This window comes from Anas platyrhynchos, chromosome 2 (genome assembly GCF_047663525.1).
Source record: "Anas platyrhynchos isolate ZD024472 breed Pekin duck chromosome 2, IASCAAS_PekinDuck_T2T, whole genome shotgun sequence".
Taxonomy (NCBI): domain Eukaryota; kingdom Metazoa; phylum Chordata; class Aves; order Anseriformes; family Anatidae; genus Anas; species Anas platyrhynchos.
The window spans coordinates 89,742,824-89,769,366 of record NC_092588.1 but is presented as its reverse complement, the minus strand read 5'-3'; the positions used below and the strand labels follow the sequence as shown (position 1 = coordinate 89,769,366).

General features: G+C 42.1%; 1 protein-coding gene across 1 annotated transcript; it reads right to left on the bottom strand.

The window, feature by feature from the left end:
* Positions 1 to 669: 669 nt before the first annotated feature.
* LY86 (lymphocyte antigen 86) lies at positions 670 to 26,543 on the bottom strand. The gene is made up of 5 exons (XM_005010704.6): positions 26,211 to 26,543; positions 11,847 to 11,933; positions 10,611 to 10,739; positions 3,947 to 3,999; positions 670 to 1,428 (listed from the first exon to the last, which is right to left on the bottom strand). The coding sequence occupies exons 1-5, from the start codon at positions 26,329 to 26,331 to the stop codon at positions 1,333 to 1,335; spliced, it is 486 nt and encodes a 161-aa protein (XP_005010761.3). The 5' UTR covers positions 26,332 to 26,543; the 3' UTR covers positions 670 to 1,332.

The following is a 26,543-nucleotide window of genomic DNA, read 5'->3' as shown; positions in this document are numbered from 1 at the left end:
GTGCAGCAGGGATGCTCTTGCTGCTCAGGAATTTATTTGTGCCACAAGCGTGTGGGTGTGTAGGACAGAGACTGTGTGTCAGAGCTCCTGTGTGGCCAGCTGTGAGCCACAGCCCCTGCTGCCCTTGGTGAAGCGTGCTAAGGTGAGGCATGCAGCACCATGCTCATTACCTCGTGAACCTGTGCTCAGCTCCAGCACCCTTATGTGGCTCTGATTCATGTCCCTACCTCTCAAAATGAACATTCAAACCCACTTTTGATCCTTCTCCTACTTCTCCAGTCCCCCAAACAGGTTTCTAGGTCCACATTCTCCAACCCAAGCTCCTGAGCCCAGGTGTTTTCCCTGTGCTTGGCTATCTACCTACCCATCAGCTATGCCAGCTGCAGAGGCTCCTGGAATGAGAAGTTTGGGGGTGTGCTGTGGCTGGTAGTATAAGATATGTTTACTTCTCATACTGCTCTTTGCTCAAAGCAAAGAACAGTCTGTCCTCTGCTGACATAAAATGTGTATCAGCATAACTCATGTTTCATATTAAATAAAATAAATAAATAAAGGAACATGCTCATTCAAATTATTTCCTTCAATATTCCCCCTTGGTTGCTCTTTCCCTCCCAAGTTTGTGGGTAGTTTTTTTTTTTTCCCCTTTTGAATTTTGGAATGATCCCAGAATCATGACGAAAATTTTCTTTTATTACAAATTGATCAAGAAGCAAGATAAGCACGTAGATTAGAAATAGAACAATTTGCATATCACAAAAACATTGATGAACAAACAAATGCATGTAGAGTCCTGAAGCCTGAAGTAATATCAATACCATGACTGGACATGGAGTGCTGAAAAGAGGCACATTCATCATGTTTTTGTTCTGCAGTTATAACAAAATCTATACAATCAGAGGCTCCAGACAGGCCTCAGGGAAGATTGAAAGCATTGAGGGGTGTAACTACATAATACATATGAAAATCTTCTTTAGCCTGTGTTAGAAATGGATACCTCCATAGCTTACTGCAAAAACTGTTTTGGCTCTCGCCTGTTCTGCCTCATCCTATTTTCATCGTGAGATCAGAATGTTGGTATCAAATGCTTTCTATTTGCAGCTGTATGTATTAAAAGCAAAAAGTGGGCTACAGTGTGCATTTAGAGATAAAATTACCACTAGAGGGTCTACTGACTTCTTGAAAACTGAATTATAAAGAGGAACAGCATCAGAACCACCATATGGGAATTATTTCCTTCAGAATTATTGCAGCATGCAAGCAATTCAATTGGCTTGAATAGTTTTGGTAATCTGTAGCTTTAATGAAATTGGTCTGGGTACGTTATTTTAGTTGCTAATAATAATCTAAATAATTTTTCACAGTAAAATCAGCACAAGCAACAGTGACATGATCTTCATTAGTCAGCCTTGCTGAAACAGTGTAGTCTCCCTGTATGAAACAAACACAAAGCAAGAGATTAGTCCACGAGTAGTAAATAATTGCTTCAGTTTCTATGAACGAGTCATTTTCCTAGAAACAAAATAATACTTTTCCCATCAAGTTTCTCTGAAATGTTTCCTGTCCAAATGTTTCAGCTGGTAAAGGAGTTGCCCATAGTTTCTGCCAAAATATGCTCTTCAGAAATATCAATGCTGACAGCACAAGTTCAAAATTAAAACAATGGGGGAAATGAAATGTTTTGATGCATAAAAATTCCATTTAAATCTGTATTGTTTCTCATGTTTCTTGTGAGCAAGCACAGTATGGCCTGTGCTGTTTAGTAACTGGAAGGGGAAGAGGTGCTCAGTTGTCTGTCTGGCCCTTCTTTCTTGGATCTTGTTCACTGTGTACACCATTATTGATGCATATGAATTTCTATAAAAGATGGCATCTTGGGGATGTGTGTATAGATGAAACTGTGATGAACTCATATTCAGTAAAACAAGTGGTAGTTTAACTTCAAATTGTGAGGTAAATGCTAGTATCTTTTTTTTAGGGACAGAACTTGTATTGAAGGGCAAAAATCTCAGCCTTAAAGGTGCCATGGCTTTTTTGTGTTGGTTATAACTGCTCTCTCCAGGTGTCTGGAGATGCAGTGGGCAGGGAGGTGCCAAGGCTCACCTACGAGATTCAGAAGAGGTGAATGAAATTTCATCCTCTTGAAAAAAAACTTCTTTACTGTGAGCATGGCAGAGCACTGGAACAAGTTGCATGGAGAGTGTGTGGAGTCTCCTTCTCTGGAAATATTCAAAACCCACCTGGATGTGATCTTGTGTGATGTGCTTTAGGTGACCATGCTTGAGGAGGGGATCAGCCTGAGACAAGATGTCCAGAGGCCCCTTCCAACCTCAACTGTTCTGCGATGCTGGGTTGCTAGCATTGTGGCATTTGTTTTCTCTGGATTTTGTAAGGGAGCAAAACCTGGGGTAGGCAAACCAGCAGAAGCGGAGAACTTGGCATCAGTGGCCTCCTGGCCTTGAACCTTAGGAAGTTCTTGCCCTGCTCAGGACTTCTCTGGTTGTGAAGCAGAAGGAGGTACAGCTAGAATTAATTGTGCTCCTTGCCATTCTCCTTTTACCATGGGATTTCAAAGGCAATATCTGCCATCTTTCCTCACAGAGAGTATCAAGCTAAGTGTAACATCCAAATTTAGAGAGAGGCCCAATGGCAACATGCTCATGAGAATACAGCCTTGTTGTAATTGCTGTACAGATTGTCTAAGGGTCCCTTGGGCTGGTCAGATGAGACTTCTCTGTAATGAGCAGAAGCTGATTGCTGCATGGAAGAATGGCATTATTTGCCTGATCAATTAATTAACAGTGAAGGCTTCCTATTCCCTTTCTCACAAGCATGTTAATTCTCCAAAAGTTTATAGTTTTATTCATGGAAGTGAGTTTTTAATAACTCATTTCCATTGCTCATTAGTGACTAGATTTTTTTCATTCTCCAGAATAATTATTTCCTCATGGGTAAAAATTGTTATTAAAACAAGATAGTGAACAGTCTTAATGTTTCTGGCTCCAAATTCAGCTAATTTGCCCACGATTGGAGTTCTGCTGCTCTGTGTGGATGTTTTCAAGGCTTTCTCCTTGTCTGGAGACCTGTGTCTAAGTTTCTTTAGAGCCTTTACTACAGAAGTGTCATTAGTATGTTAGAAAAGCTGCTCTTGGAGCAGGATGCTGAGTGATACAAGCTTGGGTATTCCTCTGTGCGGTGGTTGTGCCTGGTTATGACAGACCACATTGCTTTCAGCATTTAAAACCTATCTAGCTTTGCAATGTGATTTGGTTGAGGTTTAGGAAGGAGACCTAGCTGAGTGTGAAGACTGCTTGTAAAGAGCATCTATAATGGACAACCAAGCAACTCAGTAAGAGCAATGCCTAAGCACTGCCTGCTTTCTCAGCCTTCTAAGAAATTCATCTCTTATTCTCTGCCTCGTGGAACCTTAAAGTGCTCTTGGTCTCATAACTTGGACTTTTATTTGTAACTTAGAAGAAATCTGTCTCTACCTAAAACTATATATGTACAGTGAAATGCATGCAATTGCAATAGTTATCCAAATTGCCTTTATAGTCTGTGAGGATGAATGAGACTCTCCAAATTATTCAGCACAGCAAGGAGTGAGTTGAACTGCAGCTTTAGTCTCTCAGGAGTCACTTGAAGCTGCATTGTTTGTTGCCGGTTTAAGATAAATAGAAGAAAAGTCTACTAAAGAACTGTATGTCTGTGTGAGTTAGTGCTGGTAGAGGGGATCTCCTATTTGAAGAAAGCCTGGCTGTCTCTGGATAATGGTGTCTTTGTTGCTTTTTAAACAAAGCCCCTTAATTTCATGTTGACAAAGATTAGCCATGATGCAGTGTGCCAGCTGGGGAAGCTTGTAATATCCTGCTGCTGTTGCTTATGGTCAGAGGACTACACCTCATCCAGAAAGCCCTTCTGCTTGAGATCACAGCTGTGGCAATCTTACCTGTGGGATTTCTTTGATCCCCAGTGTGACAGGTCCCTCATAGTAGAGGTGTTCTGAAAAGCAGAAATGATGGGTGGTTAGACACCACACAGCACATGAAGGAAACAAGCAGCTGATAGACATTTTTTTTTTTTTTGGTAATAGCACTTCAAAGTGCTCCAGTGACAAGTGTTACAGAACTGCAAAGTGCTCAATACACAGTCTTGCAACAGCCCTCTTGAAAGAAATGTCAGGATGTGTACTGCCTTATGGGGAAGGCAGAGCCTGGGCTCAAGAAGATAAAGGAGGGGGCCCCGGCTTTGCACAACCAGGTGGGTGTCCGTATGTCAGCATGCATCCTGCAAATGGGGAAATGAAAGGGGAGCAGGAAATTGCTAGACATGAGCCCTTTAGCATGATCTGTTAAACACCTGGGGATTCAACAGTTGAGCTGTACTTTTTGCTTAGAATTAGCAGAATGGTAAATCTGAGCTGAGTGTTTCTGTAGGTGTAGAGTTCTGACTGCTTGCTGAACATGACCTTAAAGTAATAAGAACATGTCTATCTCACTGAGAGAGCATTCACCAAGAAGTTACATGATGTGCTAAAGCCATCGTGAGTTGTGTCGGTGACTGGAATGGAGCCCAGGAGTTGCACCTTCCAATCTCCATGTCCTTAATTGCAAGACATGCTTGCTCCTCACTGTGGAAGAAAGGGCAACTTTAGCATTAATGGACAGAATTCACAAGCTGTTCTGCAGTTCCTCCTACTTTTTCATAGCTTACTGGGCCAAACTGTGTAGACTTGACTGAAAATAAAATTCGTAGATGTTTTGGTACAGAATTTCTTGCACAACTTGCCCTACAGAAGTCATGGAAAACTAAGAACTGTTTAAGGATTCTCTTTTGTAGGTGTCATGAAATATTCTTTACTTTGACAGTGACAGAGGAGTAAGTGTTTCATCGTGTTTGAGCATGTGCTGGCATTTTGATGCTTGTCAATCCTAGAGAGTTGTTTTAGTCCAGTATCTCTGCGTTGCTTTAACTGTTCCTTGTTAAAGGGTGGACAAAAGATTTGTCACATGATTGTCATATGGTCCATCCCACCATGCAATAGGTATCTGAAATGGAAATAAGTGTACAGAATGTCTTCTAGTCAATGCCTTCATTTAACAAACTTAAATTAAAGAATCATAACTATAATATGCACTAGGAAATGAGTAGCAGAAACCTGAGACATCACCAGTGTCCCACAGCTTTGTATTAATGAGAAGTTTGTTAAATGTAATGCCCTGATGATTCTGGGGGGTGGAGAAAAGCAGGACTTCCCAGTGTCTCCCTGAAAAAAAATGATACCCAAATTGAATAGAATCAGTACATTCCGGCTTCTCACTCCAAAACTGATCAACTGCATTATAGCACTCAGACTGTTTTCCTTCCCCTCTGCTTCCCTGGCCACCTCACCCAGACACCAAGAAGTCTTTTATTCAAGGAGCAGTTGCCATCACTGCTTGCTTCTGTGCATGAAGAAAGCCCTGGAGTCTGACACATCTCCACAGCAGAGAGTGGTGACTCAAGAATCTTAAAAATACAGCACAGCCCACTTCTCAGTTCACAACTTACTAGAGCCTAAATAGGAGTTAAAGGCATTGCTTACTGCACGACTTATGTGATGAGTGACTCTCTTGGGACTTGGGATGTACGTGTGTGGATGTGAGCTAAGGCATGTTGTGAGCTGCACCCCCAGAGTGGTGCAGACCCTGCATTGGTATGGCTCATGGTTTATATGCACTTGCTTTCAGTAGAGGGCCTAAAATGGGCCTTATCTGTCCCTCCTTCAGTCATCTCTGAATTTAGCACATCTTGGATGACAGCAGAGGAGGAGAGAGAGTAAACTGGGCTGTGAACAATTGCCTTTGCCTGAAATCCTTTTCCTCTGGGATATGGAAACTCGGCTTGGATTATGTAGTTCTTTAGTGTCTCACCTAGGCTGTTGAAAAGCTGTCCAGATTCTAAATGCAGAGAAACGGTATCCAAGCTCTGCAAAACCTATATGTCAAAATGAAATAGAAGTCATCAGGCCATATATTTTTTTTTTCAGAAAGGATGGCAATGCTGATCTCTCCTTTGCTACAGGCAGAAGCCATTTTGTCCCTCTTTGCTATGACAAAGCAATGATTACATCAGTTAGATGAAGGCAGATTTAGGGCTCTGCCTCACCTCTCCCTGTTTTCTTTGATTGCTCTGACTTGTGGTAGCTCCGTATTTGTTCCGTAACAAACATGGGAGGGAGCCAGGCTCTTTCCAGTGGTGTCCAGTGACAGGACAAGAAGCAATGGGCACGACCTGAAACAGAGGAGGTGCTGTCTGAACATCAGGAAGCACTTCTGTGCTGTGAGAGTGACTGACCTCTGGCACAGGCTGCCCAGAGAGGTTGCAGAGTCTCCATCCTGTGGGACATTCTAAAGCTACCTGGACGTGGTCATGGGCAACCTGCTCGAGCAGGGGGATTGGACTAGATGATCTCCAGAGGTCCCTTCCAGCATCAACCATTGTGTGGTTCTGTAGCAGGCCCACAGAAAGCTCCTGTGACCCTCCTTGCTTCAGTAACTGTGAAAAAGGTCTGTGCTGCTTTGCATGTATATTCTGATAGGAAAGCAAAAGCAGCTTTACTTTTCATTTAGTTGAGACCTGTTATGAAATAATATAGAACCGTAGATCTGTGAATTTTATTGTTCATACTCATTTCTGACTATAGCAATCTTCTTGGTGCCTAAATTGTCTGGATCAGGCTTCTCACAGCCCATTCTGTGTTCCTCTCACATGGAGATTTCTGCTACAGTTCCAGACGTGTAAACATTCTCCAAGGCTTTAAGGGCTGTAGTTTATCACAGCATCCTTCGTATACTCGTATACTCTTTTGCATTCCTACATTGAAAGAGGATGAACACATCTGTTTCAGTGGCTGTAACTGTCACAGACACTGAGCCAAGCTCATTGAAAGAATTCTGTGGTCTTCACAGAGCAAGCCCAGATGCTTTTGTAGTTGCACAAATGCATGACTGTATATTTACATTATTGGGAACAGCATAAATCATGACTACATTTTTCCTAATTAAAGGTCCCCTATGTCATTATTAGTCTGGTAAGTTATAGCACCTATAACGTGTGCTGTCATCAGTGATGTGCTTTTAGCCTGCCTTCCATGTTCAGCTCTTCTCCTTAAAGACTTAACTGAATGTGATTTCTATAGAGCATCCTGGGAAACATTTCTAATGCACCATTGATTCAAAGTAATATTACTGTATTTGTATTAGCTTTCCTCTACTATTTCTACCAAAAGTAACTTAGTCCTTTTCCCTGTCAGTGAACAGGCCTCTGGTAGCTTTCAGTTTGACGCAGAGCTTTCAAATGTATAAGAACTTCCCGAGAATTACTTCAACTTACTAGTTACCATTTACCACGAAGATGCTTCTCATTCCTGACAAAACACCTATAATGAAATTCTCACTCCTCTTTCTCAAATCTTCCTTGCACTGAAAATCTTAAACGTTCTCACACTCTTGTACTATATAAAGGCCCTGTACATCTGCACCCACCTCTTCTTTTTCTATGTTTTAAATCTTTTTAGAACTTAAATGCTCCATGTTGGAGTTCTTCTAGGACACGATCTTGCACCCATGCAATTGACACAAAACTTTTGTGAGTTTCAGGGATGCAGGAATGATCTGAATAACTGCCAGCTATAGATATACAGTTGAGTGAGAAAAATGTATATAAATACATAGCTGGATGAGAAACATCCACTCTCTTTACTGGGGAGGAAAAAGTGATATGAAGGGGCTAAGCAAGATGGCATTGTATATCAGTACAAGACCTAGCTTTGTGGTGTAGCTGCTTTCTTGGGAAAAAAAAACGCATCTAAACTCCCAAAGTGATACCCAGTTCTGTAATTTATGCCTCGTTCTCTATTTTTATTCATGAATACTCTTTTGGAAACACTCACTGTAAAACCTAGCAGAAGAAGCAATAATGCGTAGAGTGGAGGTCTAAAGTCAGGGGTGTTCTTGTATTGTTTTGAGAGTGCGCACAGGGAATCGTGCCAGTTCTCTCGTGCTTTCTTCAGTTGGGGCTGAAAGAAAAGTTGCAAACTTGCAGAGTATGCTAGCATCTTTCACCAGGAAGTTTTGTTGAAGCCTGCAAGTTGTGGTTGGCACGCTGCTAAATATTACCACGCTAGGTCTCTTTCTCTGATTTTAGTGATTGCATTGAGAAATCTGTTAAATCTTATGTAACTATTTTCTTTAGAGGAAGTGGAGAATAACCACTTTCTATTAAAATAAAGGAAGAGCTGAGCTCGTGTTATACCACAAAGAATTTAGCAGTTGTTTTTCTTTTTTTGTTATTACTGTTCTTAAGTGAACAATGGCCTATTTCCTTGCAACCTTTGAGCTTGCAACTTCTCAACAGGGATATAACTCAAACAAAAACCTTCAATCCTTTTTGGGATTCCCAGTGAGCTGTGCCAGATGTGAGGTTTGTTTAACGTAAATAGTATGATTACGATGAACATGAAACCTGCAGCCATATTAGGTATGGTATATAATTATTATACTTGGGGGGAGGCAACATCCAAAACTTTGCCAAATCCATCTCTTACAAATCTCTCTTCCTTGTAACTTCCTCTCTGCTTGTGCATGCTAGTGGACCAACAAAATCTGCAATAGAACTTTTATTTTATGTTATTTGTCACTTTGGAAGAGGGAGGCAGAGGTAATTTTTGTCCTTCTTGTGGTAGGCAAGCATGCTGTGTGTAGAACTTTATTTAAGCTCGTGTCAGATTTGACTAATGTTGGAAGTGCTGTCCATACAACATGGAAACATGGCTCTGCACGCAAAGCTTCCATTGTTAAGAGTCATCTACCCTTCACTTTTGCTAGGCTGCATACTTGACCATTCACAATATTGTCTTTTGTGGTCAGATTTACAGTTGTACTAATATGGTCAAAATATGGTTGTGCTGAATTGCCTCAAACAGGTATTGAGCACACTTTCTAAAACATGGGTTAGAATCAAATGTCAACTAATTAAGAAATACCATGCTTTCAGTTTGAACCTTAGTCTGAGAAAGTTCACTTCTTTCCCACTGCGATTTAATTACTAAATAAAAATAGCTACTGAACACGATAGAGGTGCAGAGGTCCTCAAATCAACTTAGGGATGCTTCTAAACAAAGATACGTAATATTATTTCACCAGTCAACTATGGCTTTATATCATTGTGTGCTTCAATTAGTAGAAACAATCACCTGTCAGTCTAAGATTAAGAGAATTGGAAACCCCAGGAGGTTTTGGCTTTGTAGCTTAACGTGTGAAGGGCAGTTTGTGCTCTACTCCGGACTGGCTCCACTTCTTGATGTGTTCTCTAAAGGATGTTATTAAGTACGTCATGAAAACAAGGTAGTTTTTCGCGAGGTCTATGGTAGTTATTTTTTTCTTATAATTTAATACACAATTGAAGAAACCTCTAAAACTTTCATTTTTGTGTGTGTGTCTATCTGGCTTATGGGATTTACATAATTGGTTGTTCATGCAGCATTTCTCTATTATTCTTTGTGATATTTCTATACTGCATGAAATGTTTTAGTAATTTTCCAGGGGCAGTCATAGCAATAGTGTTGCGCTTGATTGTCAGACTCCTAGCCCTTGCACATGAATTGTTGCAGCATTATCATGATGGAGATGTAAATGAATGGAAGGAAAGTGGAGCTCCTGAAACTAACTGATTCTCTAAGAGCTCTGTGGCAGACTTCCCTACAGTTCCACCTCTTTGTTTTAAAAATCAACATAAAGGACAATCATGATGTGAGAGGGATTTCAAAATGACTGTTTAAGATACGTGAATTTTACAGTCCAGAGACATGACCATAGCTCTTTCTGGACATATTGTGGCTAGCTTTGCACTACCTGGCCTGGATCATGGCCGAAGGACCTTGAGGTGCACAGGCCCCTGTGAAAACAACAATGCCTGTTTTTTGGGGTCAGCTAATGCTGCTGTAAACCAACTAGTGTGAGGCTGGCAGCTGCTGGCCGGCAGCTTGACTGGCATGAGCTGTATTCATCCAACTGCAGCATAGTCACACAGTAGGCAGAAACAAGGTGCAAAGCAGAGATGGCATCAAATACTATCTTGATCCAAAGATCCTTATTCAAGCATAGTCCTTAAAGTGTGTTAGGAACTGCCATTAAGGACAGGATGTGTTAGTTGCTTAATAGTAAAGAACGTGTTCAGAATGCCTTGTTTGTTTGCTCAGCCCTTCCTCTGACAAAAATAAAGGCTAGTTCTGTAGTACTTTTTGCTCACATGACAACCATGTGGCTATAAATAGGGCTTATGAACCTCTCTGCAGTTGGATGTGGACACATTACTAAACTTATTTTTTATGGATGTGAAATCCCATGTGTGCGCAATATTCTGTGATTAAAAGAAAAGCAAGCAAACAGGTTAAGGAAATGCAGGCTCTAAAATTAAAACATCTCTGTCCTACTGTGTTTCTGTCATCCATTAACATGCTGTTGAAGTAAACAGAACATTATGATGTATTGGTGCGTTCAGCGGCACAGCAGGTGCATCCTGGTTGGAGTATTCAGTAGCCATCAAACATTTCAGAGTGCTACCTAAATTACCTCCTTTCTTCTTTCCACAGAAAATAAGCTGAGAATGACCAGGCTCGCAAAGTGTGTCTGAGTAGCTTAGAACGGTCTTCCCACCTATAATCAGATCAGCCTTGACGTACAGTTCCTTAATGCTGTGTCCTACACAGAAAGAAGGATGGAGTGTTCAGAAAAAGTGCAAGAGTAAACAGCTTTAATTTATTTTCCATTCACCCCATCCTCCCCTCCAGTTTTTAAGCCATTAAACATTTTCCCTTCACTAAGGATTCTTGATACTTAGAAATACATGTACATGTTTCAGGAGCAGGTCTCCAAGTCTCTCAAGGTAGATATAACGAGAGGCATAGTTTATATTTTTATTGTAAATTAAGCCCATGACAATTCTCTGATCCTGAGACCAAGTGGCCTAGGAAAGCGTGTGTCCACACACCTAAACTCTTTTTTCCCTTCTGTCCCTAGCAGCGTGGCCATGTCCAGTGTGCCCCTTGGAGCAGCCTGTGGCTGAATATCTGGCTTGGGATGGTTGCCCTGTGTCAGGGACCAGCATGGCAGATAAGTAGTGCTAGGAGGCTACCAGATCTAGAGGGAGGCCCTGTAATCTGAGTTGGTGGAAAGGTATTTGCAAATGCCTATAATGTGGTGTGCAGGCTTGTTTAACTTTGCAACCATCTGATAACAGGTGCTCCAGGGAAAAGGGCAGCACATCCGTCAGGAGGATGACCTTTACATGTAAGGAAGCATTCCTAAGTGTTAAAAGATGCTTGGCACATAAACTCCTGTTCAGAGAAGGAATATACAGCAGCACAGTCTCATATTTGTTGTAGCAGTAGAGGTTCAAGGTGAACTTGGGGCCAATGGGGCTGCAAGAAGGTGCAAGGGTAAGCCTTGGCAATTTGGGAAGCGCTGCTGGTGCTGACACGAGATTGTGGGTGCTGTAGCCATCTCATTCAGCAGGACTTTTCCCAAATGAATTCTTTGTGAAGACAAGCTCTAGAGTCAGCCCCCACCTTGGCTGCTCATATGGACATATGAAGGGTAGGAGAGGGATAGGGGCTGAGGGCTGAATGCATTGTCTGAGGCAGAGCTGGTAACAGAACTGCCATTTCTCTAGCCTCAAGCAGGTTTTGAAACTTCCCAGAAACGAAGCCCATTTTTATTTTATCAGAGGTTGTCGCCCTTGCTTACTTAATATCAGCACTTACAGGTGAATTACCTGCTTTTGGCACAAGGAAATAGTGATTCACTTACTTAGGACCATGGCAGCTCTGACGTTAAAGGTGTGGGTTGCAACATCAGAACAACGGTCAATGCTGAAAGCAAAGTCTTGCTGGGGATCTGTCAGGAAATAGAAAGCAATGGGTAACAAGAGCAATAAAACTACAAAGTGCTTTAAAAAGAAACAAGCAAACAAAATATTACTTATTTCCTAGAAATGTTCCAAGATGGGCTCAAAGCTCCTACATGCCATGTTTACTAGCTACTTCTGTCTGTCCTTCCTGCCACTTCAATCTGAAACACGTTCAGATGATAGCCTGCATGTGGCTACAACCTGCTGGGTGGAAAATTTAACCAAGTTCAGGGAAAGCAAATTCCCCATAGAGGTGGGTTGTCTGTACTCATTTGACACTGAAGTCCTAGCACTGCTGTTCGTAGGTTCTGTGTGTCACCATTCCTTCATCAGCACAAACAAAAAATTGATTACGATGACTGTTTTTTAATGAATTTGTATCACAGGATTGCTTCGTGATTGTCTGGAAATCTGTATCCTGAAGTTAATTAGAAAGTCCAAAGACGAAAGCAAAATTTTGTTGCTGAGATCCTGCAGTGGTCCATGCTGGGTCTGTTACTGTGTGATATTTCTAACTTGTTTCTTCTCTTGGAGACCTTAGCAGAGCTGAGGGCAGAACGAGCCCTAAAGCAGTTTACCAACATGGATGTATGTGTTTCTTGCTGCTTTCCATGGTGCCCCTTCCTCAGCACAAAACTCCAAAACTCTTGAACAAACACATCTGCTTTCCTCCTGCTTCCACCTTCTTCCTTCCTTCCCCAGGCTATGCGCTATGCCTGAAGGCTTGCCGATGTGTCACTTTCTGGTGACAGCCAGCAGCAACAACTGACAGCTCAGTTGCTGCTGGCATGGCTGCAATGAGCAGCACGTGCAAGACGTTTCCAGAGCTGTGGCTGGAGGTGGAAGATGTGGCCAGTTTGGCTGGATGTCATCTAACTCATGGATGTATGCTGTAGGAGAGCCTCAAGGCATACTTGGCCCTCATGGTGGCTTCTGTGGAAACCCAAGAAGCTGTGGGGGTGGACCCAGGCACAACTGCAGCACACACAGAACCAGCTGTAGGCTCTATGATTTACACAGAGCTATTGGTGACAAATTATAGACTTGAGAATTGAATTCTGTTTCTAACTTATTATTGCTTGTGCTTTGAGGTGATCATCTTACTGAATGGAAAATTATGGGTCAGGAGAATTTTACTTTGGTGCTGTGGTGAAACTTGAGTCATGAGTGACTTCTGCGAGTCTGAGCTAATGTGTCTGTCATCTTTTTGCTCCTAGTCTGACCCTGTTTTTGCAGCAGTGCTCCACAGCTGTAGCAGCTGACAGGGAACCAGCCTGTGTGATCGAAGCTTGTTTGTCTATTAGGCGAGCGTGAAAAGAATGAAAGCACTGGGAGGACCTGGTGTCTTCAAGCCAGAATCTGCAGCATGTGGATTGCCGGTGTGGTCCAAAAGGATCTCCCAGGTCCTAGCTTATGACAATTTAAAATAACTGTTTGTTATAGGTAAAAGTCACAGTCATTTCCCACAGCTCTGTATACCTATGCTTTTTTTTTTTTTTTTTTCTTCCACACCACTAAAACAGTCTCTGCAGTTATATGACCTGCTTGGGACAGGCGAGTAAGTGTTCATTTGCTACTCAAGTGTGACAGGGGTCAGAAGGGGATCTTTCCTCTTTTCCCATGTTCCCATGTTCCTGTCAGTTTTTGCTTTGTTATTGCAGCTTCAGAAGTTGTCGCAATCAGCTAGGAGAGCAGTTTCCAGCTCCAGATGGAAAGAGTGTCAAACTTCTCCTTTTTTTTTTTTTTTCTCCAGGACTGTTATGCCTGCTTCCCCTCTGGTCTCTGCCACCTCTCAGGGCTTGGTTTCCGCTTTCTTCTGGACTTCTGCAAGAGCCCCTCTCATTTCTGTTTTTGGTGTGTGGTGCATGGATAAGTTTCAGGAAGCAGCTGTTCAGATCCGGAGCACGTTGGGTACTGTTGCCTACAAACTGTACTGGTTGTCAAACGACAAAAATTGCCAGTTCCGTAATTTTCAGAGGGGAACGTGATCAAAGATGGCACTGCAATGAATACAGTGCTCTTTTCTTTTCAAGAGAAACAAATAAATATTTAACAAATAAATATTTATTTATTAGTATTAGGTATTAGGGTTAGAAGGTTTTGTTTTTGTTTTTAGCTGAAAATTTATCTTCCATAACTGTTTGGATGGAAAGAAGGTGTTCATGAAACCAAGCCTCCCTGGAAAACATGTATTTCTCACAAGGAACTCCACCTCAGAGCTGTTTTAGTTTAGTTCATGAGTTGAGCTTTTTTGCCAGGTGAATTATTTCATGGTGCAACATAACCATGGTGTCCCCTATTCCACCACAAGTGGTGCAGCACAGAGGGGCACTGGTGTGTTGAGGCATGTGTTGCCTGATCCCCAGTGAAGAAGTGTGTGTGAAAACACTCACATGAGGTAGTCCAGCAAAATTCGTGAATGAGAGCACTCAGATTTTGTGTTGGTACTATTTTGCTGTGAAACAAACTTTTCTACTGGTGAATTGAACTCCAATTAATTTTCTGACCACCTCCCTGTGGAAATTCAGGCGATGACTTTGCAATCCAACATCTTGGTTACTATTATGTACATGGCAGACTCCTGCTGACATCAATTGAAAGGATGGCTTTGTTGCTAAAGGATGCTGCTAAAAGGAAATTAAAGGAAATACCCTTTTTTTTTTTTTTAATACTTTTAAAGAAATACTTTTTTTAAAAAAATAAAAAACCAACTACTTGATATGCAGAGATGTTTGTGGATTGAGCTGTGTGCTGTGAACTAAGGTAGTGTGCCTTACTCCTTTCTTCAAATGTAGAGGAGTCCCTCATGTGTGACAAAAGCAACTCAAGGCCATTGCCATTTCTCTGTTGCACAACTGTGAGTCACTGTCTCTCTCTTTACGGAGGTTTAATTCTTACTCTTCCTTGTTGCCTCAATCTGAAGTGAGCTGGTTAGACTGAAAAACTACAAGTTATGTCTTTCACATGTGCAGAGCAATAACATTTATCATTAAATCTCTAAAATACGTGGGGCTGCCCTTCAGCCTTCTACTTCCCTGCAACATTTCATAGTGCACAGTACTGTATGTTCCCAGACTTCCCTCCACCCACTCCCTTCAATCTGCTCCCTCTTCCATAATTAAAGCTAGAAACTCTTCAACTGAATGCGGAGTTTTGCTTTTCCAGTTCAGCTTTGATATATTACCAACACTTAAACGTTGCTGGAAATTTTGCAAACATGTAGAGGTTTATTAGTAAAAATCTGCTTATTGGGGGGAGGGGGGGAGAGAGGGGGAGGGAATATTTTTTGTGTTTTTTATTTCTCTGTATATCTGTGTGAGAAAGACTTGGGTTACAACATTTTTGTCTATCCTGAAGGTGCCCAGGAACAGGATTTGGCTGAAGTTTCTCTATAGACAGTTCTAAACCTTTCAAGCAACTGCCTTCAGAAAGATGCGAATCTTTGTCCTTTGTAAACAGTCTGAAGATCTGAAGCACTGTAAGATCTCTTAGGCCTGCTGTTTGAACTCAATGCCGTGCCTAATGCTGGGCCTTCAGCTTTATCTCACACTGAATGTACAACTTTTACTGAATAGCATTTTCTGCAGTACAATCCTGCTTTGTGGGAGGTAAATTTGGGATGTATCTGATCACCAGTTACAAGGTGGAGTGCCAGCTGACCCCTGTATCATACCTCCTGTTTTACTCTTTCCCAAGTACTATATTGGAGATTGATTGCAATATTGGCTTGGTTTTACTCATGCACAACCTGTAGTGTGGCACCATAGTTCACAATTTCAGCGTGGCTTAATATTGTGAGGTGCTTGCAGTGGTGAAGTTGGCTGGGTGTTTCTAGATCACTGAGCAGACACAATTAGTACTGCTTAGAAGCTCAGATAAATTCTAGGAAGAAAAGTTCAGGAACTCCTTTTCCTACTCCTTTTCTTAGCAGAAGGTCATGTCCTAGGTAAGTTAGCTCAGGCAGATTTACAGTGGTATATCTACGTGACCCTCCTGGCTGCAGGCATTGTACCTTTGACAGAGACAGGGGCACGCTTTCATGCCTCGGTTACTGCAGCTGTAGGGCTACCAGCTCACCCTCCTGCTGAACACGGGTGTGCATCAGGACACAGGGCTATGAGCTGTGGCTGTCCATGTGCCCCACATGTCTGTTCGGCCTCCTGTTCTCTGGGAGTTGATCTTCATCAGGGAGATGAAGTGGACAGCTGGGAATGATAATGTCTTAACCTGCTACAGCTGCGTCCTTCAGAGCCAGAGCTGTTAGCAGACCACTAACAGGGGATTACAGAAACTGCATGATCAGATGGGAAGCACCTGTTACGGGAACTTTACTGGGCTGCTCTAGAACAGTCTGTCTTATCTTATCTTTCTACCCACCATCCTGTTAGCTATCTTCTACTGGCTTTACTCTTATCTGAACTTGCTCTTAAATCCCACTGTTCTTATATGAGTACGAAAATAAGCGGCATGACTGAACCAAGAACAGCAAGCATTCAAGCTTTTCTTGCAGGAGAGCACGTCTGTAACTCTTGCAGAGGTGAGAAGCCTCTCCAAATTAGCAAGCTTTGGGTCTTTAGAAATTGTACTTCTAGGACAAAAGATGTACAATTGAGTGGAATGACATAGCTGGGCTTGGTTAGGGTCATGCAAGGACAGACTGATGCTAGAAGAGCTGGAAATGAGCACAAGGAAGAAACATTTAGTAATTACCCAACACTCCTCACCTTCAAAGCTCTTAATAAAATTAAATCATTAGTCCTTACAACATTCAAGGTGATGAAAGGGGGGGAAAGAATGAGGAACTGTTTGGGATCTCACTCTGTATTCACTCAACATTTTCCCTTTAATGTCTATTTAAATAAATTAACCTGAATGCTCAAGGTTATGTTTGACACTGTGGAATCTACTTATGAGGTACTGAGGAAGAAACACCAGCTGAATTAGATTTCTAGTTCTATGTCTAGATTTCCCTGAGTACCTTCAGTTTAATGAACTTCCCTTCAGGTCTGCCTTCACTGCGTGCTGCAGCCATGTTCATACGTGGCTGGGAAGAGCAGAGGGACCCTCTGTTCAGTGTGGAGCAGAATAAATTTTGAGAATCATGTCAGTTGTGGCTACTTAATCATAAGGATGCTTATTTTCAAAGCACTCACCCAGGCTTTTCCTTAGTTCAGATAGGCACACTGGTTTCCTTTGCAGAAGCCATGGTATGGTTTATCTCCTGTATGTTTCTGACATGATTAGGCAGCGTGGAGGTTAAGGAACAGGAAAATCACAGCTGATGTATCTTTAACATACTGGGGGCTACAGACCATAGGAATTCTCCACTGCCAATAGTCCTATCAACTTGTGGTCTCTGAGGTCTGCTTAAACCTGAAGCTCTTGGAGGTGGCTAACAGTCAATAACTCTGCTTCCTTTCTGATAAGACCTACGTGTCAGTAGAGAGGAGTCTGAAGATCAGTCTCAGTACAGTCTGTAAGCTAAAAACCCCTAGAAGACTAGAAAGAGAAATGTAGAATATGGTTAAAAAATGTTCATGCAATATTTAAATAATTTCCACTCCTCTCTCAAGAATACTGAACACTGGTAATGCAAATAGCAATTACAGTTTTGTTAGATTAAGGCAAAGGCATTACTGGCCTGTTTTTATGGCCCTAGTTTTGGAGCCAGGTAATTCCAGCATTTTATGAAATAATTTCAATAAAGGACTAAGGCTTTGTCTCTTACTAATTCAAATACAGCTCATTGCAGAGTATGACTGATGCCCAGATAACTCAGAAGGCTGGTGACCTCCAAATGCGTTGCTGGGGCAATAACTGCAATAGTAACAGCATTTGGGGTGTGAGGACCAGATGTAGGATGGAGGGCTCAGCCCATGAGCAAAGATGTGTGGCAGATAGCAAAGAGAGGAAGAGATGTGCCCAGTATCAAGCCAAAGAGCTGGTGGTGAGCTGGGTGGAAGCCTCTTAAAGGCAATGTAGGTGAGGGGCTCTCTACAGCCTGGGGCTATGTCTGGGGATGAGAGTGTCATTACCTTGCACGAAAATCAGCCCTGCCAAAAACTTAATTTTCCCTGCTTTTTCCTGCCCAAACCACCTTTCTTGACAGCAGACTTGTTAAAGCTATTTGCAAGGGCTTGAGGGGAGGCCCAGTGTCTCAGGGTTCATGAAGGCTTTCCTTGCTTTTGCCAGTGGTGATATTTGGAAAGGTGTGGGTGGGGAGATATTGCTGTGCTTTGAGTGGTATGACAAAGCTTTGTCTAAGCCTGTTTAAGAAGGCAAAACTGAGAGATGCTGGCTTTGAGAGACAGCACACACAGATCTGCATTTGTATTTGATAATCCTGATTTGTCCTAGTTAGCCTGAGAGAGAAAGGGAGGCAGGGCAGGCTTCAGCTACAGCAGTCTGACAAAAAAAAAAAAAAAAAAAAAAAAAAAAAAAAAAAAAGAACTGCATTAATTTAGGCCCAGCAGGGAATGTATTAGAGAGAAAGTCTTTGTTCTTCTGTTCTGTTGGTAAGAAAATGCCATGCACTGCATGAGTAAGATGCACACAGTAACTGCCTGTATTCTTAATCAGATCTGTCTCTTCTCTCTTCACGTGCTTCTTTATCATTCTTTATATTGTTCTGCTTGAGACAGATCTCTGGGTATCAGGGCTTGCCTCTAGGACTGAGGATTCACAACTGACTTGCAGGCCTGTGTCAGAAATAGAACCAAACATTACCAGCAGCTGCCCTGCTGTTAGACACATGCCATGCTCTGGGATAGCAGGCTTCACTGCCGATTATACAGAACAGTAATCAGCAGCATATAAATGGACTGAATGTTCCCATTTTCCCAGGATGGGTTGAAGTCCACCACAGGAGTGTGGCAGTAAGCTATAATTAGAATGGCATGCTCCCTCTGCTAAGGAAACTAGCAGGGTTCCCGCCTGCCCAATCGCCACTGGATCGTTTGACAGGAGTCATCCATCTTCAGGTGAAGAGGAAACTGGTGCATTGAATTAACTTGTGGTAGTTTTCAAGATCCTAGTTTTGGCAAGCGGCAGCTCTCCTGAGTCTAAAAGCAGCATTTATGACAGATCAGAGGTTTGGGGTTTGGTATATGGTGGTTCTTTGCAGGGTGTTTGGGCATCTTGTCCCTTGTTGTTACTGTTCCTTCCAAATGTTAGTTTGCCATAAGCTCCCTTCAGGTTGCTGCAGTGACACCAACACAATAATGCAGAAGTCATTTTGGCATTTTTGAGGTGTACTTTCATTTTTCTTGGATTTTTCTAGGTATTTTTGCTGGTGGATGTTAAATTGCTGCAAGAAGCTGATCATAGAATCACAGACTGGTTTGGGTTGGAAGGGCCCTTAAGGGTGATCCAGTTCCAAACCCCTGTCATGGGCAGAGACACCTCCCACCAGACCTGTCCAAAGCCCCATCCAGCCTGGCCCTAAATGCTTCCAGGGATGGGGCATCCACACCTTCTCTGGGCAAAACCTCCTACCTCTTTCCTATTTTCTTTGGTAAACTGTAAGTATTGTAGGGTCCAGAGCTTTTTTGGGGGCTTTCATGGCAGCTCTAAATGAGATGATGTGGCCATGCCCAGAAAGCCTAGCAATGCTTCATACACTTACACAGAAAGCTTTGCCCTGGAGCACTTATGAGCTTGTTCTTGTTCCTAACTTGATGCAGTGAATGTGCCTTTTGATAATTTTGACTTTATATAACCCAGGAAGTTAGTCTCAGTTTTATCACATTGCTAACAAAGCTGTGTTAACATAAAGACTCAAATTCTGCATTCAGTAGCAAATGGTGGTTCTGCCTTGCCCACAGTACTTTTTAATTGTAGTGAAATGCACTTTTTTTTTTTTTTTTTAGGTGCATCTCTCCTGTTTTTCTGTTTGCTCCCAAAGAGAAGAGCACATTTTTGTTACCCCTTCTGCTTGTGATAGCTTAGTGACTCAGTGGCTACAACAACTGAAGACATGGCAAAAGTCAACAGGTGGAAAATGTATCTGTTATTTTAGATTTAGCAGCCGCAGATGAGCAGGATGGGCTGTCACAAACAGCCTTCTTTTGCAGTATGTGATGCAGGACCTTCATTGATTTGGTGGGAAAAAAATAGGCACCATGAGGAAATCTCTGAGAACTAAATTAGATGGGAAAATTTAAAGCAAGGTGGCAAAAGTTCAGCTGAGGTTAATTTTCTCCACAACTAGTCTCATTGAAAGCATTAATATTGATTTTGCTAAATGGTTCAAAGTCTACATGCTGAACCTATTTTTTTTTTAACAAAGTACCACAGAGGTGTGAAATTGTATCCTGTTCCTCCTTACTGTTTACATTTTAAAACTTACAAAATACCCTTTTCTCTCTGAAATGAGGTAAAATTAAGTTAGAACCACCTAACATAGGGAAACATAGGCCACATAGGGAAAGAAAGTTTTAATCCTTTCTAATGAAGAGGAGAAAGAAACAGACTCAGAAATTTCAGTTCTTGGAAGGATCAAAAAATTTTTAAAAGTTTTACATGTGCAAAATTAAAGCAAATTTACATGTGTACTCACATCAATTCTACCTTGATTCTGATGGTAGCTTCAGTCTGTTAGGATTCGGTGCCAGAAATATGCCTGTCAACATCTGGCCTTCCCCCTGGAATAAGTAAACTATACCAGATGAGTGCAGCAGCCAGGCTATGACACTAAGATGGCTTGGACAGAGCAAATAAAAAAATGTTTTCAAGTGAAATTCTTAAGTTCTTTGATTGTTTGCCCATTAGCAATCTATGCAACAAAAGATCAGAGGGGAGTTGGTGTCATGTGGCTTTAAATAATTTAGAAGCAGAAGCAATTGCTGGAGACTGCTTGAGGGAAATAAATAAATAAGTCCAAGGGAAGCATCTGGCTCAATCTGTCTGCCAAAAAAACAAAGAATAATGGAAAAAGAGCCTTCTTTCACCAAGCATCTAGCAGAACATTTGCCCTGAAGATGCATGAGGTGAGAGTTTTTGCAGACATTTCTTTGCTGGCTGAAGCTATCGGATTACTGTTGTCCTTTAACTAAAGGATGCATGTGTTTGTGGCCAGGGAGGAAGGGACCAGCAGCCTTGGTTGACGTAGAAGCAGAAAGGGATATGCTGTGAAATTAGTGCTGCAGCAATGGCAACATAGCAGGATTGCTTACAAGTTGGTATTGTTGATTTAGCAGGATGGCTGTTATGTTGTCTATTAGAAAAAGAAAATAAGGAAAAAAGGATTTTTAAAAGAAAGTGTATTTGACCTCTATATGTAGGAGAAAGGATATGATGGGCCTGAGTGTGTGAGGGGGACACCAATAAGACCAAAACTATTAGCACAGACAGACAAATCATCGGGATAATGTAATCTAACCAGCCTATCAGTCTCCACTTTTAAATCTAACAAACAAGCAACCCTCCTCCTTCCCAAACCAAATAAAAACCAACACTGAGAAGTTCCCTCAAAGTGGAGTTTAACAGGAGGGTTAACAGCTTATCTGAGCATGGCAGATTCTGCACCAGGACAACCCTGTTGACTTCAAGGGGCTTTTTCTGGCAAGATCCAAATCTGAGCTTGCAAGTTTAAAAAACAATACAAATGAGATTTTTCTCTACCAGTAAATGCAATCCAGTGCAAGCTCACACCAAAGCAGGCAGTGCTGCTCTCTTTTACTCTATCAGTGTAGGGCAGGAAAAATCTTCATAAAAATAACCCTGCTTGAAGTGTGACATAGAGCTATGCAAGCAGTCGTGGATCTCAGTGGACAACACATGTTCAGTCTAACTGCTCTCTTTAGGAAGAGGCATTGGCATGTAAAAATAATTCCCTGAAGGGGACGAGAGAGGCTGCTGCTATGTCTAGCAGAAGGCATTAATTATAGCAAATGGTTGCCCATATCACTGAGTGTTGTTATTTGTTTGCATGTTTGTTTTTAAATTTGTAGATAGATAAAATTGTAAAGACAGGGTACAGTCAGTTTTCTGTTTAGGTTCTGGAGTTTGAAATGAATGGTGATTGATTCCTCCTCCTCTCAAAACTTCAGCTAGTGGCTTCAGATGAAAAAAAGTCAAACGTGACTTGGGAAATCTGCTCATCTCTGCCTGATAGTCAAAAATCCCATATGCTCCGAACAGCATTTTATAAAGCCTGGGGAATATCCTTCAAGACTTAGCTTTGGCTGGCCTGAAGCTCTCTGAAATTCTGTGTTATTTACTCCTGTGCTTAGGAAACAAAGTCCTTAATGGTCCGCTCTCTCCAGACCCTTTCTAGGACCCTTCTACCTTAATAGTAGCCTTTTCTGCATTGTCAAGAAGTCTCCATTTTCAGGCAGCAGAAGTTCTGAAGTCTTCAAGGTCCTAACCTTCACACAGAGCTTTTTTCATCACTGGGAACACTGGTCTGGGCATGCTGGCTGAAGTAAAAACAGCTATTCTGGAATACTGATTTGTTGACACAGGCCCAACTCAAGTTTTAAGAAAGAGCTGTAAAAACGCTTGTAAAATTCTTTTCATGCACCTGTAGTAGCAGTCACTTGCTTTACCCTATGGAGAGAGTCCCATTTGAACAGTACCTCGTAAGGATGTTTTCATGGCTAATTGGCACAAGCTGATGTGAATGGTCTAGAGGCAGGTGCTGGTAGATGCATTGAAGAGTTACATTTTGTAGTTTCTGACTGCATTGCACTTTGCACTTTCAGCTAGATGCCTGACAATCAAGTACCATTGGAATCTGCTCAGGGCACTCTGTTACTGCTGCCTTGCTGCCTTTCCCTTCCCACAGAATTGCCTTTTAAAATGTAGCTAGAAAGATCAAAAGCATTGTTGCTGTAAAAATCACTGTGAAATTAAAAGGGATAGGAATCAGCCATTTGTGTAGCAGATTCTTTTCACGTCTCTGCATAGACTTGCCAATTACGGTTCTCTTTTCTCAGCTGGAGATGTTAACCTGTGTGGCTTTTATCTCAGGATCCCTGCCCAGGTTTCTAAAGTGATTTGTGGTCATTTGAGATCTTCCTTCGTTTTTGTCACTTCTTCCTGGGAGGAAGAGTGGCACTGATGGGAAATGTCTTGCTATTTATAGACTGTCTCGGTGTTATGTCTCCTGTGGTTATGTGGAGGAGGCAGCGTACTGTCTATTTACTTCTAGACCACCCATCTCTCAGCCTGAATTTCTTGCAATGGTCTTACTGCTGAGAATTTTCTTCTGATTTCCTTTAGATATTTTTTTCCCCCAAGTGAGTGACATTGATCACTGGGGTTTTATCCAGCCCTTTCTTTTGATACACGCCTTAGGGTCCTGTTTTTGGACTGCTTAGTCTGACGCTGCTGGGTGTGAATGGGGATGCTTTCTGTAGGATCCAGAATATGGGGTAATACTGAGGGGTTTGATGCATGCCTGTAAACTACCGCACTATAGAGGCAGGTTGCAGCTAGGTCAAGTGCTTTCAACAGGGAATTGGGACTTGCTCCTGGGTATAGAAGACTGCTATTCTTTCTCTATCTTCAGTTAGCCAGCTAAGCTTCTCTGCTACGCTTATCACTGGTATATTAACTCTTACTTTTGGCTTTAATCAGGTTTTGCTGCCTTATAGGAGAAGATCTGATAAACTGCAAAGCATAAATGAACACACACCTCCATTTTAAGCTCTCAGACTGAACTCTATTAATCTGCTGATAGAGTTTGAGAAATAAAGTTGTGAAGTACTTGGTTAAAATTCTCCCGACCTTCTTAGATTTTACTTGATTCAGACCTGCTGTACTGATATCATCGTAGAATTTATTGTAACAGTAATAGTGGTGAAATCCTGACCCTCTTGAAACCATCAGGGATTTTTTTACCCATTTCATACTAGAAACCTCCCTGTAGATATTGTATCCCAAAATGTCTCATTCTCTGGCGTCTTCAGTGGATCAGAAGATACCTTGAGGATGTATCAGAATGAAGAGGACATGCAGGTGGGAAAGTTTCATGGAGGGGGGCTAACATTGATTTGTGGATTGGGTGCCCTCAGTGGGGAGTCAGCTTAAAATAAGTGTGGTTTTAGTTTTGCAGCATATTAATGTTCTTCAGTAGTTTGTTGGGATGTCTTCTGTGGCTGCTAGGATGTGTTATCATAGTCCCTTTTCCCCAGCTCTGGTCTGTGAGCCAGGAAGCTGCTTCCACTTTTTTTTAATCTCACACTAACACCTTGAAGAATGAGCAACCCTATGGTTTTGGGGTACTCCTTCCCTTGAAACACCTGAAGTGTATGGGCAGCTGCCTAGCATTGATGCTGTGCCTGCTGACATTACAAAGTTTTCATGAGAGGGTTGGTTGGGAGAGGGTCTTGTCAAATCCAGGCCCTAGCATGTCTTTTCCTTCCTGGGTGAGAATAGCTGATGGGACATAGCTAAAGAAAAATCTATGTTCTTTACATCAAATGATGGTTTAGAGTGAAATGAAGTGCAGACAAAGCTTCCCTCCTCCTGAAAGGTTGATCACTGTTGCAAGCTGGCCAGTGAGTTCAGGAAGAGCAGTATATTCTCTGAAGAGAGGGAACGCAGACTGTATTCTGATTTATCCTCCCCATCTAGGAGGCTTTCTATAGATTTTTGGGCTCATCCCAAAAGACTTTGTTTGTTTGTTTTGTTTCATGCAAGCTACCAGACTATGAGACAGATCGGCTAAGATGCCAATGGTGCTTCCTGGTCTGGTGCTACAGGTACAGGTAGCTTCTGGAAAAAGGCAGGGCAGAACACCTTGAGAGCAGTTGTGAGTACTGCCACAGCTGAATCTGCCTGAGCTATAAGGGGGCAAAGAATCAGGCTTCAAACAAGGAATCTGATTTAATTCTTGCATTGTTTCCATGTCTGTGTAATCCTCTCATCTCCCATAGCTGTGCCTAGGAGAACAGAAAATCACTCTCGTGTTGGGACCTGACTTGAGATCTCTGGCTTGTGCTTCTCAAGCTGTGAACTCCTCATGAACTCCTCCTGTTACCTTTCTGTGTGTGGCAAACCAAACAAGTGATATGTATGCTCTAAACAAATGCATTTTGTTTGTCAGTCCAGTGGTGTGCATAGTAAGAAGCAATGCCTGACTGACACGTGCCCAGCAGACAAATTTCATCATCGTTTGAATCAACTCAAACTGTAGCCCATGCCCCTGTGTCAAGGCATCTCATGCTAACTGAGACCTGTAGAGGGAACAGAATTTGTTTATACAACGAATTCTTAAAATAAAGGTAATACCAGTGCTCGTATTCAATATCTAATTATATATTTTCCTAATGCAGTATACCTATTTATAATATGTGAAGCCTGACTTTGTTCTCCTGGGAGCAGGCCAGTGAAGAATTGCATTACAAATATTTATTTACTTCCCTTGTCCCTCACTGGTTTTATTTTAATGGGTGTGCAAAACTGCATGAAAGCTACAGGGGAGAAAAAGCCCCCCAGGAAAGCCTTTGTATCTGGATGAATTGGAAAAACAAACTCTAGGGTGCTCATTTGCCATGAATCACTTTTCACATCACGTGCGGAAAATGAATGAGGCGTCTGTGAATCTAATTCCCTTTGTCCCAGTTGTAAAGCCGATCAGCACAATAGGAGAGGCACAAGGCCAGCAAAGCAAGAGGTGGAAAGCAGGCACCATTCAGTGAATTCATTTTCAGTCATCCCTGTGCCACTTGCTCCTTTTCTTCTCTACAGATTTAAAGAACAAACAAACCCTGAGGTCCCTGGGAAATGCCTCTGTTAAGTGTTGCTGCTGAGGTCTTGCTAAGCATGGTGGCAACTGCTGAGAATGCAACTCCTTCCCACTGTCACACCAGGTCCCTTGTCACTCCAAGTGGGAGGACAGAAAGCACATCACCACAGCCTAACCACACGGTAAGAAAACAGCACATTGGTGTGTTGAAGAGTCTGTGTCAGAGGTAAAAAAGGATAAAGATTTAGGGTCTTCCTGTTTTTTGTAACTGAGCTTCAAGTTAAAAATCCTAATTGTCTTTCATGCTGAACTGAATTTTTGGCAGCTATTTAACAATCTGAATTAGGTTACATTATTTCCTATTATATTCCATCTAAAACCAGTTAGATTTGTGTGTGTGAGAAACAAACCCATTATATTTGAAAAACTAAAAATGTTCCAGCTGCAAAACCCAGTGCTGGCCTGAGAATGTAACCCTTGCATTCACTGCCTGGTTTATAGGCTTCTCTCACTGCCTAAGAACAACTTTGTTGCCCAGCTAAAAGGAAAATGGAAATGTTAAGAATCTCACCGCAGCTTTTGTAATGAATTTCCAAGTTGTCCTCTTTGCAGACTGTGTGCGTAGGCCATTCTGTGCTGGCACTGATGGAAAGCAGGACTAAGATGAGAACGAGAGCATTTGATGTCTTCATGGTGACGGTGGCAGTTTGCAGGATCAGTTCTCTCTGTCTCTTGCTAACCCTCTCTGGAGGGAGCTGTTCCCTTCTCTGAGGGAGACAGGAGTTACTACATTCACGCCTGCAGAAGGGTTAAGTGAGCCAAGGCAGCCTCCAGCTTACCACAACGTGGTATAAACAAGAGGCTAATCGGAATTGGAGGGTGCTGTTTCCGTGTGCTCAGACTT